The sequence below is a fragment of the Vipera berus genome, assembly GCF_964194415.1.
Source record: "Vipera berus genome assembly, chromosome: 5".
In the NCBI taxonomy this organism is placed as follows: Eukaryota; Metazoa; Chordata; class Lepidosauria; order Squamata; family Viperidae; genus Vipera; species Vipera berus.
In genome coordinates this window covers 50,002,985-50,019,262 of record NC_138207.1, presented here as the reverse complement: position 1 = coordinate 50,019,262, position 16,278 = coordinate 50,002,985, and the positions used below count along the sequence as shown (strand labels likewise).

At 37.7% G+C, this 16,278-nt stretch overlaps 1 protein-coding gene across 1 annotated transcript; it reads right to left on the bottom strand.

The window, feature by feature from the left end:
- Positions 1-1,172: 1,172 nt before the first annotated feature.
- LOC308668417 (glutathione S-transferase omega-1-like) lies at positions 1,173-13,687 on the bottom strand. Its single transcript, XM_081328296.1, has 6 exons — positions 13,603-13,687; positions 12,287-12,395; positions 10,754-10,976; positions 7,888-7,989; positions 4,995-5,101; positions 1,173-3,718 (listed from the first exon to the last, which is right to left on the bottom strand). Exons 1-6 carry the CDS (start codon positions 13,634-13,636, stop codon positions 3,565-3,567), a joined length of 729 nt encoding a protein of 242 aa, XP_081184422.1. The 5' UTR covers positions 13,637-13,687; the 3' UTR covers positions 1,173-3,564.
- Positions 13,688-16,278: the final 2,591 nt, after the last annotated feature.

The window sequence follows — 16,278 nt, the reverse complement described above, 5'->3', positions numbered from 1 at the left end:
TAAATTGATTTTGACTTTATACCTTTAGACTCCATTTAAATGTATCTCTATTACTGACTTAATTATTGCTACTTCATATTTCCTTCTACAGCAATGCAAACACAACTAGTTTTATAGAGATTAAAAATTACTTTAAATCTATACAAAATGCCCATTCATTCAACTCATATTTGCCTATATTGAGATGGGCAGACCTGAAACTTGCAGGTTCTACAACTTTTTTTAACTAGCATCCAAGATCTACCATCCAGGGCTTGATACAAAGAAATGCATGAAGTATTAAAGAATTTTGACTGTAAGAAAAGGAGAACCAAACTTGGCTCCATTTCATAGGATAGTGTTGAACCAAACAAAGGTAATTTTGTGACAAGCTCTGATATACATTTGCATGCCAAGTACTTTATAAACAATTCATACCCCTTACAGAATCCCTAAGTAAACAAGGGTTGATACCATCTACATACTACAAGGTAAACATTGCATTCAGCAAATTTGAACTCATAACTTGCCATTTACATGGGATTATTTATAAGTTTAAATTAAGAAAACAATAGAGCAAGTGCAGATGTTTAATCAGTAAAGTCCTTAAGCCAGACATGTCAAACACAAGGCCTGGGGGCCGGATCCGGCCCGCGAAGTGGTTTCATGTGGCCCGCGAAGCCATCCTGGAAATAGTGAGGGAATGGCCCCCACTGCCTTGGCCCTGGCCCAGAGACCCTCCTTCTGCTAGAGACCCTCAGATCTGTCCCACTCCTGCCCAGGCCCCCATAGTCCCCCATGATGCGAATGATGTAGATCTGGCCACGCCCACCCAGTAGGCCACGCCCACCCTGGCCACACCCACCCGGCCCCCTGAGGGCAACCGCAATGCTGATGCGACCCTCAATGAAATTGAGTTTGACACCCCTGCCTTAAGCCTTCAGAATGTAATTGATTCATTAGACTTAAATTACCCATTTAAGACAATTCCACAAATGCAAAAAAATAGCTTCTCGGATGGTATTGATCTTTCTACCTTCAAGAAACACGAACAGCTATAAATAGCGTCTAGGCATTTGAAAATGAAGATAATTCACTTACAAAGCGGGAAAAGTGTATTTTGAAACATATGTATAATTTCTAGTTAGCATTTGCAGCTGTGAGAAACATTAAGAAATTGAAATTACATGGAATTGTAGAAGACACCATATCAAATATCAAGAAAAATATCTGCTACAACCTACTCCTACTCATAAATCACTGGAAACTTGGCTGGCCCTGCACTAGTAGTCCACACTGTAGTATAGTATTGCTTATACTGTATAACCACAATCTGCATGTGTCAAAAGGAAACCTTTTCTCCAAACATTGCACAAGTCATTGTCTATGTATGTAAAAGAAAATCTAGGTAAATGTGAAATGTTTTAGACATTAGCTGCTCTTCGAACTAATGAACCAGTTAAACTCTTCATTCCCAGACGCACAAGATACATTTGGAGAAAAAAAATAGTTGAAGTATTTGAAGAAAATCTTCCCAACTGTTAAGCAACCAGGCAGCCCAAGGTTTTTGGGAGGTTCTATGGCAACCAATGCCACAGGAAAAGACATGCAAGTGGAAGCAAATATGGATTCACCTAAAAGTCTCAAAGTCAATAAAGAAATTGAAGCTGAAAGTGGATATTTTAGTGCAATATTTTTTTATTTTTTATTTTTTTTAATTCCATTTATATCCCGCCCTTCTCCGAAGACTCAGGGCGGCTTACAAGCCTACCTAATTATGCAATATGTACATGACTGAAAGATAAATATTTTGCCATGGCCTTCACAGTCCCCAGCTTGAACATAATTAAAAATCTGGAGATCTCCAACACACAGTGTATGCAAAGAGATCTAAGATATTTTGGAACAGGACAAGTTCTGCAAGGAAGAATTCCAGAAACAAGAAGTTACTTTAGCTGGTTACAGGAAATGTTTACAGAAGCTATTTTTGCCAAAAGTCATTTTCTAAAGAACAAATGAAAATACACAAAAATTTCTAAATACACAAAAGTTTATATCTCCGACCTATTTTGAGCCTATAACTGTGCTTTAATAAAAATGCACAACTTTGCAGAAAGATGTGTTCAACCTTGTACCATGTAGATGCACATCTTGTTTATGTGGGGATTCATGTTTGATGCAATTGTACCTATCTAGGTCAACCTGCTTTTCAAGCATTATTACTTGGAGAGTACTCATGCTGCTTCAGACCAGCACCAGGTAAGGCAACACAAATCACAGTTCACGCCAATGCAAAATTTTCTGAAGCAAATGGGATCATGGATTAGATGAGAATACTACTCTCAGTTAGAATTGAATGGAATACTTTATTTGGCCATGTGTGATTAGACAAACCCTAACCACTGAACTAGAGTCACTATCTAACACTCCAATTTTACTTTGATTTAAAGCATAGACTTAAATATGGAACAGTAAATTTATGGTTGAGACTGACAAAAATAAGTTCAAGCCTGAGATGGAAGGTCATGTCCTGAGATAAATACAAGTAAATGAAAACCAGAAGTGTGCATTTATCATACTGATCTCAATTTAAGTGCCAGTTGAAAAAACAAAATACTTCCTATATAGTTGCCTTCCCCAATCTGATTTTATCTAAATATATTAGACTAATATATTGATATTGCTTGCTGAAAGTGTCTGGGGAGATCACAAATGGCAATTGAGGATGTTGTTCCCATCATAAATGCACAATAGTCACCAATAACTCAAATCATGATCACATGACTGTGGTGATGCAGTAAGGGCAAAGACTGGTCATAATTCCATGTTTTTCAGTGTGTTATAGCTTCAAATAGTTGCTAAACAAATGCTTGTTAACTGACAAATACCCATAGTAGCAACAGTGTGAGAATAACATTTTTAGATGCTTTCAAAAGTAGTCATGGTTCATCTCTCTGCCATACTGAAAGACAATACAGAAGACCCAAAATAGCTACCCAGACCAAAACCCCTTTGCTCTAGGGACAATAGTTTTCTATGCATGCCAGGTTGCTCAAATTTCCTATGCAGTTGCCTAAATAAGGGAATACAAAATGGAATACCTATAGCGTCATAATAAAGCACAGGTTTTGCATGCAAAGCATCCATGGTTCAATCTTTTGACTTGCTAATGATACAAATATGCCAGTGATTGTATATAAATCTATTTCCAATATTCTTGGAATTCTCCTGCCTCCTTCTCTTACAACATTCTTCCAGGAAAAAATTCTGGATTTGTTCACAAGCATTTAGTTCTTTGACATATCTCCTAAACAGATAAACAAGACAAAAAAGACAAAATTGTCATTTAGACTGGTAGAAAAATGGTAAAAAAAACCCTTTTCTTCCTGATCAATGTTGGCCATTTTCCTTCTGAAAGGAAAACATTTATTGCAGATAATTACTATTTCAGTGCAATTATATACTGATTGAACAGCATATGACAAAACACATCAAGACTGAGCAAAGCATACTGTAAAAGATGAGATGCTGGAGCAATAGTTATCAATATCCTTTGTCATCCATTGAAAACGTTTCCCATAGTTTTCAGAGCCCATAATCACAGGCCTCAATACTATTATTGAAATATAGTTCAAGAAAGCCCTTAAAGATTTGAGGATCAGTTATTGTAGCCTTAACAGCTGGATCTAGCTTCATCATATCAATCCAGCATTTTAATCCTGGAGTATGGTCCAAACATCTGTAAAAGAACAGAAAAAGATTTGAGGTAACAGTAAAACTTTGAGGCAATTATCTGGTTATGCTGCCATTAAGAGAGTGTTCACTGGTATACCTAGGTCAATAGCATAGAAAGGATCCAGGTTCAGTATCCAAGTAAAACTGTGAAACAACTTTGTCTGAAGCGCTGCTATCATTAATTGGGATTGAGAATGTACAAATAGTCCTCAACTTATTACCATAATTGAACCCAAAATTTCTGCTACAGAGACATTTGTTAAGTGAGTTTTGCCCCATTTTAAAATCTTTCTTTCTACAGTTAAGTAAATCATTGGAGATGTTAAATTAGTAACACAGTTGTTAAATGAATCTGGGTCCCCCAGTGAGTCTGTTTGTCAGAAGGTCACAAAAGGTGATCACAAGACCCCAACCATCATAAATATGAGTCAATTGTGCAAGCATCTGGATTTTGGTCATGTGACTTTAAGGATGCTGCAACAGTCATAAGTGTGAAAAATGATTGTAAGTCCATTTTTTACAGAGCTGTAATTTTGAATTGTCATTAAAGGCACTGTTGTAAGTCCAGGACCACCTGCATTGATGGCTTGAGACACTTTCTTACATTCCTAAGTGTAAACATATATGGTTCTCAACTTGGGTTGTACAGATATAGCCAGATAGCTATAGTTTAGATCAAATCCATGATTTCATTAAGTTCTATCAGTTCAAATTATAGGGGGTTTCCAACATCCATGATTGGTTTCCCAAACTTTCAAAGTACTACCTAAAAAGCACTGCTGACAGTGGTAGGAAGTAAATACAGTGTTAAAATAATCTAGCCAAAGCTTTCTACTTCCACCTTTGAATTAGAGGAACAGACACTCTGGTTTGAAACTGTCTCAATATTCTTGTTTCCTCCAAAGCTCTAACTTCTGATTTGCTAACTCAGAAGAGCAGAATGTCAACAGACATAATTACATCACACCCAATTCAAAATATGGACAAGGGCATCAGTTATAAGAAGAAAAATAATGATATAAACTGAGCGGAAGTGAATTGCTAATAAATTCTGGTTCAGAAAAATGTATTTTATCTACTTGCCTTGGGCAGCAAATGCAGAAGAATGGACACATTAAAAAAATGATTCTCCTATTCTCTTTTGAGTCTTAATGATATTACTTCTGTGAACATTAGAAATAAACATATGAGGCTAGTACAGCTTTCCTTGCAGTAATCAGAAAAAGTAACCATGCACAAGATTTAACAGCAAAAACTATAAAAGAATCAAAAGCACTTACTCAAGTAACTGGAAGGCTTCTATCCGTTCAAACCATGGCCAGATTAGATAATCAATCATGGATACTGAATTTCCACCAAAGAACTTAGTTTTGTGGTTTGCAAGCATCTAAGATAAAGGAAGATGTGACATTTCTAAATAAAATGCAAGGCCTACCCCTATATTTACAAAAATTAAATAAGGAAAGATGATAAAAAATGGTAAAGATGGTTCACTGCAATTATTCTGATCGTCTGCAAATTAATGTATTTATTTAAATTATTTCTACGCTGCTCAATTGTGTTTACACTGGTTGGTACAGGTAACATTAAATCCAAATTTTAAGAAATGGATAATAGATACAGAAGTTTTAGCGCCAAAACATTTCCTTTCCCAAAACTTAAAATATATTATTAGGTTTAAGCTATTTAGAATTAAAACTAAAACACATCAGAATATTGTAAAAAAAAAATTAAAAGAAAAAACTATGAGTGAAAAAAATCTTAGAAGTGCTTATAAATAGAAGTAACTATAAAAGCGAGAGGGAATGAAACAGAAGATGGACAATAAAAATGAATCCATGCAGAAACAACCACCTGAAACAATCTTACAAATTAGAAATACAAAGACATTTTCACTGTAAACAGCTTCAAGCATGCATCTTCATAAAACTCAATTCAAGTACCTTGGAATTTTTTTGAATTCAGATCAACTTTGCTTGAAGTTCAACAAATTCCCAAAGCTTCTAAAATGCCAGAAATAACTTATTTTGAAAAACGAATTCCAAGAAATTTTTTCCAAGTCTTGCACTCAGACCGGCTTGAAACAAAATGTTTTGTATACTCCTACTACAAACATATTTTCACTAATGAGACTGTATTTCTCCATGCACACGTACGTATGTCAGCAGGGATATTCCGTCTTCTTTAAAATGATTTAAATAGAGTTTTTAAGAATATGTGCAGCAGTAAGATTTAATTCTAATTTCTACTATTTTGTTAACAGGAAGGGATAGGGACAAAAATGAAGGCATCAATTAAATTGATTAATCTTTAATGAAGAGAAGGGTGAGGGGGGACACGATAGCAGTGTTCCAATATCTCAGGGGTGGCCACAAAGAAGAGGGAGTCAAGCTACTCTCCAAAGCACCTGAAAGCAAGACAAGAAGCAACAGATGGAAACTAATCAAGGAGAGAAGCAACCTAGAACTAAGGAGAAACTTCCTGACAAAACAATTAACTGTTGGTCCACAGAGCTGGGAAGGCTGAGCACTGCTAGTCTAGGGTATACCTGAGGTATTTTCTTATTACTGTGTGCACATGTAACTTCTACCAGATTTGTTTAGTAAGGGAAAGGATTGGATAGAAATAAGGGCTATAATCTTTTGTAGATTTAGCCATTCATTTTGGACCCAAAACAAAGGTCTGCTCTTCAGACCACCTTCTCTTGATGAAATTAGTGCAGATCATCTCTCATACAAAACACAACGACTTTGCCAACCTCCCTAACTAAAGTTAGGAGTATCAGAAAGAATGTTAGGAATTGGAATTTCTCCAGTAAGTTCAAAATAAGAAACTGTTAGGAGCACTAAAAAGAATGACAAGAGAATCAGTGAATCATGGAGGGTGACATGAGCTTTATACATCTGGAGAAGCTGTATATGAATTTCCTGGGATTTCAGGAAGAGAATAAGTCCATCTTATTGATGCTTGGGGCAATGATAGAAAGGCAGCTGCAGCCTGATTCCTAGTGCTGCTGCTTTGTGGATTCTTTTTCAGTGTTCTTTCCATTCTACATCCTCCTGGATCCACAAGCCCTTCTCCTCCCTTTCTGTGGAAGAATTGGTAAAAACACGCACACCTGCTGAGTTTGTGCTCGTCTGATTTTTCTTAAAATAAAAATATTTTTTGTAAGTTACATAAATCTTTAAAAGATGCAAGAAGCATAAGGGACACACAGTTGTTAAGACTTCTTCCATGCAACTCCCCTGTAAAAAAAGTAACTTGCCTGGGATAAATAGCCTCAGACAAAACCACATCTACTCAAGTACTGTATGAGAATGGCTCCCCCTAGGGGACAAATTCAAGCAACTTCATATATACTGAATGAAGTTAAACTAGAAGATTTGACAGTTCAGTGTACCAAAGATACTGTTAGGATCAGATTATCACATAATAATTTTGTATTTACATTTTGATATTTATTGCCCTGTACACTGCCCTGAGTCCTTCGGGAGAAGGGCGGTATAAAAATTTAATAAATAAATAAATAAAATAAAATAATAAAAAGCAACATTGTCCTTAAAATGGCAATGCCTGATGGGAACAGAATAGAAAAGTTCACCTAGCATATACAGTATGTTAATCAGCATTCAAGGAATGCAGGGAATTCTCTAGTTCAGGGAACCTATGGGCCTCAGCCCACTACTGGGCCACGGCCTCTTGGCCAGTGGGCTGCAGAAGTGGCTGGCCAGTGTACATACATGTGCGTGTGCAATCCCAACTTGCGCTAGCACCCGTGGCCATTTGAGCATGCGTGCGTGTGGAAATGGGGCTGTTAGTGTGGGGCAGGTGTGCGCAGCCCATTTGCAGATATGCAAACGGGGCTGTTAGGGCCGGGCAGGTGTGTGCAGCCCATTTGCACATAGGGCTGTTAGCGCCAGGCAGATGTGTGCAGCCTGTTTGCACATGTGTGAATGGGCAAGTATGCGTGGCCCATTTGCACATGCGCAAACGGGGACACTAGTGCCACACCAGCACGTGCGGCGCATTTGCATGCACACCAATTTGGAAACTGCTCTCCTTCCCTCCAGGCCATTAGCCCGGAAAGATTGGAGATCTCTGCTCTAGTTCATTCTGCTCCAAGTCTCATGTCTTCCAGAACTATTCTGCCAATGAAAATCATCAACTATTTACCTCTTCAAGCTTCAGAAGCTTCTCCTGGTACTCATTCTTTGGTGCTGATGCATCTTCACCATTCCTGATAGCCAGAATATACTTGTAGCCTATTGGAGGTAGCTAAGTAAATCAGAAATGATACATTACCAAGATGCACAAAAGTATAGGATTTTCATTCAACAAACAAAAGATTACTATGGGAATATAGAGGTAATAATAATGAAGAAGATAATAAATTGTCCGCATAAAGAATGGGATCATACATATTACAACAACTGGACAAAGTGTCACATTGCTTAGCATCAGCAATCCCTGCTGTTAAACAAGAATTGTGGATAGTTAAGCAAATGCGTCCTCACCACTGCTATCTTCCAACAACCAGGTTCAGCAGGAAAGCTGGCAAGTACAAGGTTGCTTGCAAGCAGGCTGGCAGGCAGGTAAGTGGCTGCTGCCAAATGGCAGAAGCAGCAAGCCAGGGAAGCATAGCCCAAGTGCATCAGGGCTTGGAGTACTTGCTGCGTGGTGGGAGATGATACTTGAGAGAGCACAAGTGGAGGGGAGGCATGCCTCGAGCAGTGGGCTTGGGTGACTCTTGCTGGATGGGAGGGGATGCACAAGAGGCCACAAGTGGCAGACAGGCATAGTGGAAGAGGGTGTGCAAGGGCATATGAATGGAGAGGGAGGCACCGTGCGAGCACAGTGGGACCTAGGCTGGCTGCAGCCAGATAGGAGAGGACATGCAAGGGTGGACAGTGAACAAGGCTACATGAGTGGTGAAGAAGACACAACCCAAATGTGACAGGGCATGGGGTGGCTGTTGCCCCCTGTTGGAGGGCAGGTGCCCAACGTATGTGAGTGGCCAGGGAGGATGTGCGAGTGGTTGGAGAGGTTGGGTGTGAGCTCAAGAATCAGGGAAAATGCACAGGTGGAGGAGATTTCCCAAGCAACTTGCGACCTTTCCTGATGGCTTCCCTATTGACTTTGCTTCAAGGAAATCAGCAGAGGTTACAAATAGCGTTCACGTGAGTGTGGATCGCTACAACTGCTGTAGGTGAGAGCCGGCTGCCAAGCACCCAGATTATGAGTTAAGTGACCACAGATTGCTTGACAGATGGAACTTTGAGGACTAATTGTAACTACCAATTATTCAACACCCCTGTAATTTTGAACAGTCACTGAACAAGTGGTCATTAATCAGGAACTACCTGTATTTATTTAACAGCTCCTATAGATAGTCCCAAGATCATAGCTTTGCTGTCCTTTTGAATAAGGCAGCATTAATCACATCCTGTGTTGTTTAGAGTTATCAAGCATTCAGAATGTAGGAAAAAAGTTAAAAAACATTGTTCCTTTAATTTACCTTATATGAGATATAGGTGATAGTAACGATTCATCTCTAAACTGCCTATATATTCCTTTGTTCATACTGAAGCTCACCATATTGACTTCAGAAAGTAAGTTATCTTTCTAAAAGAGTTTTCATTAACCAACATAATTTTCATTCGGTGATACCAAAACCTTGGATATATTCTTCATGCTCTTTAGTAAATAATCTAAGGCAGTGTTTCTCAACCTCAGTAACTTTAAAATGTGTGGATTTCATCTCCCAAAATGCTAGCTGGAAAATTCTGGCTGAACCTGGGAGCAGTTAATAGGGGAATCAGCCTAGAATCAACTGAACTAACTCCAGCCTCTCTTGAATTTCATTGACCTTATCTAACTCCAAGCATGCGTGCTAGCCGCTAGTTGAGTATATCCCTGCATGAGTCGCAATATTTCAACTGAATTGGAGACCTGATCTTTTCCACCTGTCACAGTCTCCACACAGACATGGAATGATTAATATTGGGGAAGAAAGAACGTGAAAAACAAATACCTAAGCAAATAAAATCTTTGCCCTTCAGCACACCACTCAAATTGAAGCTGCTCCAAGTCTGGGTCAAAGAATATAGTTAGATAATAAAATCTTACTTTCCCTTTCACCTAGGAGTCACAAATCTTCCATAATCACTACAGACCCTTTCACCTATTTCCCCAAATTTACCTCATATAGTTCTAATAATATTTCTAATCAAATCACTATATTTTAGCCTTTATTTGTGCAAGATATTATAGAAAGTAGATTACAGCAAAAGCAGCTAGTTTTAAAGCATTGAGTCAGTCATAATTTAAACCCTACACAATTTAAACCACCTAGCATGAGATTGTACGGCCCAGTTATTTTAAGATGGATCGTTAACTTTCCTTCCATCAATGAATTTATTCTTTGGTAGAATTCATTTTGCCTACTCAAATACATATTAAGAATCAAAGAAGAAAGCCAGCCATATTTTATTTATTTATTTATTTAAATTTATATACTGCCCTATTCCCGTAGGACTCAGGGCGGTTTACAGGGAAATTATTTTAAAATAGATTTATCAATGCAGTATCAAAATATAGTCCTCGACTTACAACCACAATTGAGCTCAAAATTTTTGTTACTGAGACATTTGTGAAGTGAGTTTTGCCCCATTTTACAACCTTTCTTGCCACAGTTGCTAAGTAAATCACTGCACTTGTTAAATTAGTAACATGGTTGTTAAGTGAATCCAACTTCCCCACTGACTTTGTGAGAAGGTCGCAAAAGGTGAGCACATGACCCTGGGACACTGCAACTGTCATAAATATGAGTCAGTTGCCATTTGTCTGAATTTTGATCACGTTGGCCATGAGGATGCTGCAATGGTTATAAGTGTGAAAAACCGTCATAAATCACTTTTTCAGTGATGGTGTCATTTCAAATGGTGACTAAATGAACTGGTGTTAAGTCAAGGACTACCTGTATTAGTTTTAGTCTAATCCTCCACACTAAAATGAATTTCTTGCTATACTTCAGTAGTACCTTGGAGAAGTATTCCAGAAGCATTTTCTGATAAGCTTTTTCATAAGGGTCTGCAGGGTACAACTTATTTTCTGGGTAAGCTTCATCCAAATATTCACAAGTGATTGGGGATTCAGTGATCAGCTGACCCTTGCTTGTTTCTAGCACAGGTACCATTCCAAGCGGGTTCTTCTCAAAAAACCACTCTGGTTTGTTTCTCAAATTGATATTAACAATTTCATGACTGAGTAGAATGAGATGAAATCACCAAGTTAATTCTTTCAGAGATATGTTACTAAGACCAACTATACAAAAACAAGGAGGTTCAAAGTCGTGGTGAGGAAAATAAGAGGAGTTATGTTGGATATGTTCAAAACCTTGACCTATTTGTAAAAATAATAAAGGCAGGATAAAAAAAATGTAAAGAAAAAGATATGACTAGTAATTTCATGTTATATGCTGTTTGAAAAATGCAGCATGGTAATATTAACTCTTGGAAACCGGAAAAGACGACTTTTGGATTCTGATTTTACGGATATATCTGTGTGTCTCTATATAAGGCTGTCTCTGCACCATCTAACCAGGACAACCAGAACATATCAGTCTGACACTGTGTTCCATCATAGTTTTGGATTTCATGGCATGACTAGGGAAGTAACTCACAATATTACTTCACAATTACCATATATTAAAGTCATAGTAAAGCAAGTTTTATCTTTCAGTAGCATGCAGATGATCACAGAAGTTCAACAGCAGCAGTCTTCATTAGCATTAGGATAGGAAATCACCTGGGAATAAAAAGAGCACCCTGAAAAAACAATGGTTATTCACTTTCATATTGTTGCCAAAAATCTGAATGGAGAGACCTATCTATGAAGCCACCAGAAATAAAACTCATCTCTAGAATCCTGACTTTAACTTAACTTGTATGGCAGGGAGAACAGTCTTTTTTTTAAAAAAAATGTCCTATGGTTGTTCATACAAAAAACAATTTACCAATTATAATAAAATGGATCATAGGCAAATGCTCACTATGTAAAAGGAGAGAGGAGACACTATTAAAAAAAATATAACCAAATGTCACATTCCTTCAATTTGCTTTAGAATCCAAAAAGGAATGTAATTCAGGGAAGCCTATACATGAACTATTTCATCATCTAAAACCAATAATCTACTCATGCAATCAATTCTGAGATGATCTCCAATCAGCAGCAAGACAAGAAATCCTGCAAATGACCTGGAAAACATATAATCAGAGCAACAGAAATACTTGCCAGGATTTTAAAAGAAAACAACTACCTCCCTCCCTTTAAGCTATCCATCAATTTCCGCATTATATTTTTAAACTAGTTTTCATATGAAATCTCTCTGGAGCAGAATCCCCTATTGAAAACAAATCTGAAATTGAAAATGTTCTATAGCATTAAGAGAAGGTAAGTAAATGTCTTTAAAGGCAATTTTTATAAGCCCAAATATCTACCAAACTCTGCTAAAGCTGTTGGTATTTTTATATTAAGCCCTAATGAATATGGAAGGCAAAATATCTGCTTATACTCGATTCCTTTGGCTTTTAGGACGAGTAGTGTTCTCTGTGCAAAAGGACAGTGACGCATACTGTAGACACGGATGAATCCTTTGGGGACTGGCCCTGGAGCAGGGGTTCCTGAAAGATATATACAAATCTCTGGTCAGAATTAACAAAACCTACATTCTATACAACAAACAATAAGCCACTGTTCAAAAAAAATAAGGCAGGAAGAAGTAATTATAAACAGGTAGTCTTCAACTTACAACAGTTCATTTAGTGACTGTTCGAAATTACAATGGCACTGAAAAAAAGTAACTTATTACCATTTTTCACACTTATGACCACTGGAGCATCTCCATGGTCATGTGATCAAAACTCAGACGCTTGGCAACTGACTCATATTTATGTCAGTTGCAGTGTCCCCGGGTCATGTGATCACTTTTCGTAAACTTCTAACAAGCAAAGTCAATGGGCAAGCCAGATTCACTTAACAACCATGTTACTAACTTAACTGCAGTGATACTTAACAACCACCGTGTTACTAACTTAACTGCAGTGATTCACTTAACAACTGTGGCAAGAAAGGGCAAAACTCATTTAATAAAAGTCTCATTTAGCAACAGAAATTTTGGGCTCAATTGTGGTCCTAAAAGAGAGAAAAAAGGTAGGGAATAAAACCCTCAAAACAAGTATTGTCTATCTACCTAGTAATTATTGTTACTCATTCCAATAGTTTACACAGCCTGCCTTTATACATATGCTACAGCTTGTGAACTATGTTTATGGCTCTGCGTTGTACAAATTCTCTCATTCATAATAGTCAGTTGAATATAAAACGTCCTTTTGTTAGAATATTCCTTATTGGCCAAATTATAAGCAATTTTATGCACTCAAGTTTAATGTCTGTTAACATGCATGCAGTAAATATACTGTGGCAAGGCTGCATATCGGAGCATATATTCCACCAAAAGTCACATTAGAAATGTACATGCCCTCAACACATATTTATTTGGCTGTAGAATTTTTGATATGTAACATTTTTTAACCCTAATATTGAAATCCATTTATCGCTTCTGACCACACAAGACCAGGGATCAGGGGGTAACATCCTTAAGATTATATTCTCCCGAAAACCTCCATTGCATGTCGTCCCCCAGCTCTTGAAAAACGGTGTACGTGAAGACCAGCCCAGGCTGACAACCCACCGCCTTAGGGAAGGTCACAGAACAGCCTTCACCGAACTGATGATTGTATAACTCCCACAGCCCTAGAAAACGAGGGTTGCCTTAAGCCAGTTGAATTAGATACACGCGCTCCTGCTTGGATCAGAGCGCTTTCTCACCTTTTCCCAAACTTCTAGCGAATTCCCCAGACATCTTACTTCGGGCCACCACCAGACAGAAAACGGAACCAGCAGTGTACGTCGGAACTTCCCAAGACTCCGCCTTTTCTCTCAACCTCTATTTTCCTTAAGACTCCGCCTTTTCTCTCTTCTCTCGACGCAGTTTGGCTCCTCCCTCTTCATTGATAGACAGCATCTCCCTCCGCTGGATGCTAAAGAACTTCGAGCTGAGTGATTGATTGCGAAGTAAACTACTTGGCGGGCTGAGCGAATTGATATCGCGGTAAATAATTCCGCGTAGGAAACTCTGGGACATAGTTAGTGGTTAACTGTGAGGCTCCATATCACCGCAGTTAGGAAGAGTGCAAGTTCCACCGAATATGTAAATATAGGTGTAAAAGTCAAATACAAGAATTAAAAGGTGTAAGAACAAGACGGCAAAGGTGTAAGAACAATACGGCAAGTGGATTCTACTCCACGTCCTCTACCCGTGTTTATTTTCGTTTTGTCGGTCTTCGGACACCAGCGTGTAATTTTCTTAGGAGAGAATTCAAAACGTCCCACACAAAGCTAAAGTCATGTCATGTAAACCCCAGTAACACAGGACTTACACTAAACCCTGTGATTCAACTTAATGTGTAAATCAGGCAACTTGCCTGACGATGCAAGTAGCTATGCAACCAACACAGGAAGGTAGATATGAAACTTATCATCAGCAGTTATATTTTAAATGAAGGTATATTCTAGTGTATTATTATTTATGCTACTAAATATTGCATGACTTTTGTTGGGGTTAGGTGTTTTTGAACTGTTAAAATGCCCAGAATCTCTGGATTGGGTTGGTGTATTAATATTTGTATAAATAAATAAATCCATAAAACTTTGGTCTTGTGCGTGCTTACTGGCTGTGCAGACTTAAAATCACATCCAGAAGGGGAAAATAAATCCCACCTCCCGAAGATACCTTTTACATTCTGTAAAATGCTGATTGTAATTGATATCTCATATACCAGTAGTAATGTACACAGTATATTTTAAAACTATATAACCAATCTCTTAAGAATAAGAGGACATATCTGAAGGAAAGTTTATAAAAGAAGTAGACAATCTCTTGGGTCATTGTTTAAGAGATACTACGTTACCAGATTCCTTAATGCCTTCAACAATGGCTGAGCTCCTAGTGTACTGAAAAGTTCTTAAAAATTCAGGAAGATACTCAAGAGATGTATGTGGCTTGAAAAGTAGTCCTTGTTGAACTTATAGCACAGTCAAACACCAGCAGTTTGCAAAAGGAAATGTTTTATGACATTTTGTATTATGCCAGAAAAAGCTTTATGATAGTTTTTATGTGATAGCTTTATTATATAAAATTTGCCAAATTTCCATTCCATGGGAGTCATGGGTTCCAGATTTTGAACACATTCTGTAATTTAGCCCATTTGAAGGTACCTTGACTGAAAATGTATTGCCCTACAGTGCACTGTTATACTCAGTTAAAGGTTACAGAAACATACCAGTAACCAATGTCTGACCTCTTCATGGTTTTGTTATTTTGAGCCTGTAACTGTGCATTAAGCATGCATTCAAATTTGTAGAAAGATATGTGCAACTTTGTACCATGTAGATGCACATCTCGTTTATGTGGGGATTCATATTTGATGCAACTACTTATCTAGGTTAACCTGCTTTTCAAGCATTATTACTTGGAGAGTACTCATGCTGCTAGAGACCAATACCAGGTAAGGCAACACGAATCACAGTTCATGCCAATGCAAAATTTTCTGAAGCAAATGGGAGCATGGATTAGAAGAGAATACTACTCTCAAATTAGAATTGAATTGAATACTTTATTTGGCCAAGTATGTGATTAGACAAACCCTAACACCTGAACTAGAGAATCACTATCTAACACTCCAATTTTACTTTGATTTAAAGCAAAGACGTAAACAAAGATGGAACAATAAGATAAGTTCAAGCCTGAGATGGAAGGTCATGTCCTGAGATAAATACAAGTAAATGAAAACCGGAAGTGTGCATTTATCATACTGATCTCAATTTAAATGCCAGTCAACAAAACAAAATGCTTCCTATATAGTTGTCTTCCCTAATCTGATTTCACCTAAATATATTAGACTAATATATTGATATTGCTTGCTGAAAGTGTCTGGGAAGATCACAAATGGCAACTGAGGATGTTGTTCCCATCATAAATGCACAACAGTTGCCAAGGATTCAAATCATGATCACATGACTGTGACAATGCTGTCACAAGTCTAAGGGCAAAAACCAGTCACTTTTTTCAGTGTGTTGTAGCTTGTTCAGTGAAGAATACCTGTAGTCAGTCTTAGCAATAGTGAGAATTACATTTTTAGATGCTCACAAAAATAGTCATGGCTCATTTAGCAACAGTGAGAATTACATTTTTAGATGCTCACAAAAATAGTCATGGCTCATTCTCTCTGCCATTCTGAAAGACAGTAAAGAAAACTAAAGTAACTTCTCACACCAAAAACAATAGGGACAATAGTTTTCTATGCATGCCAATTTGCTCCAATTTACTATCCATTGCCCTAAGAGAATACAAATGGAATGACTATAGCTTGGTAATGAAATATACAATCCCATATCCTGCTATGTACCTATCTTCACTTGCTGCTGCAAATAAAAGGAAACCTC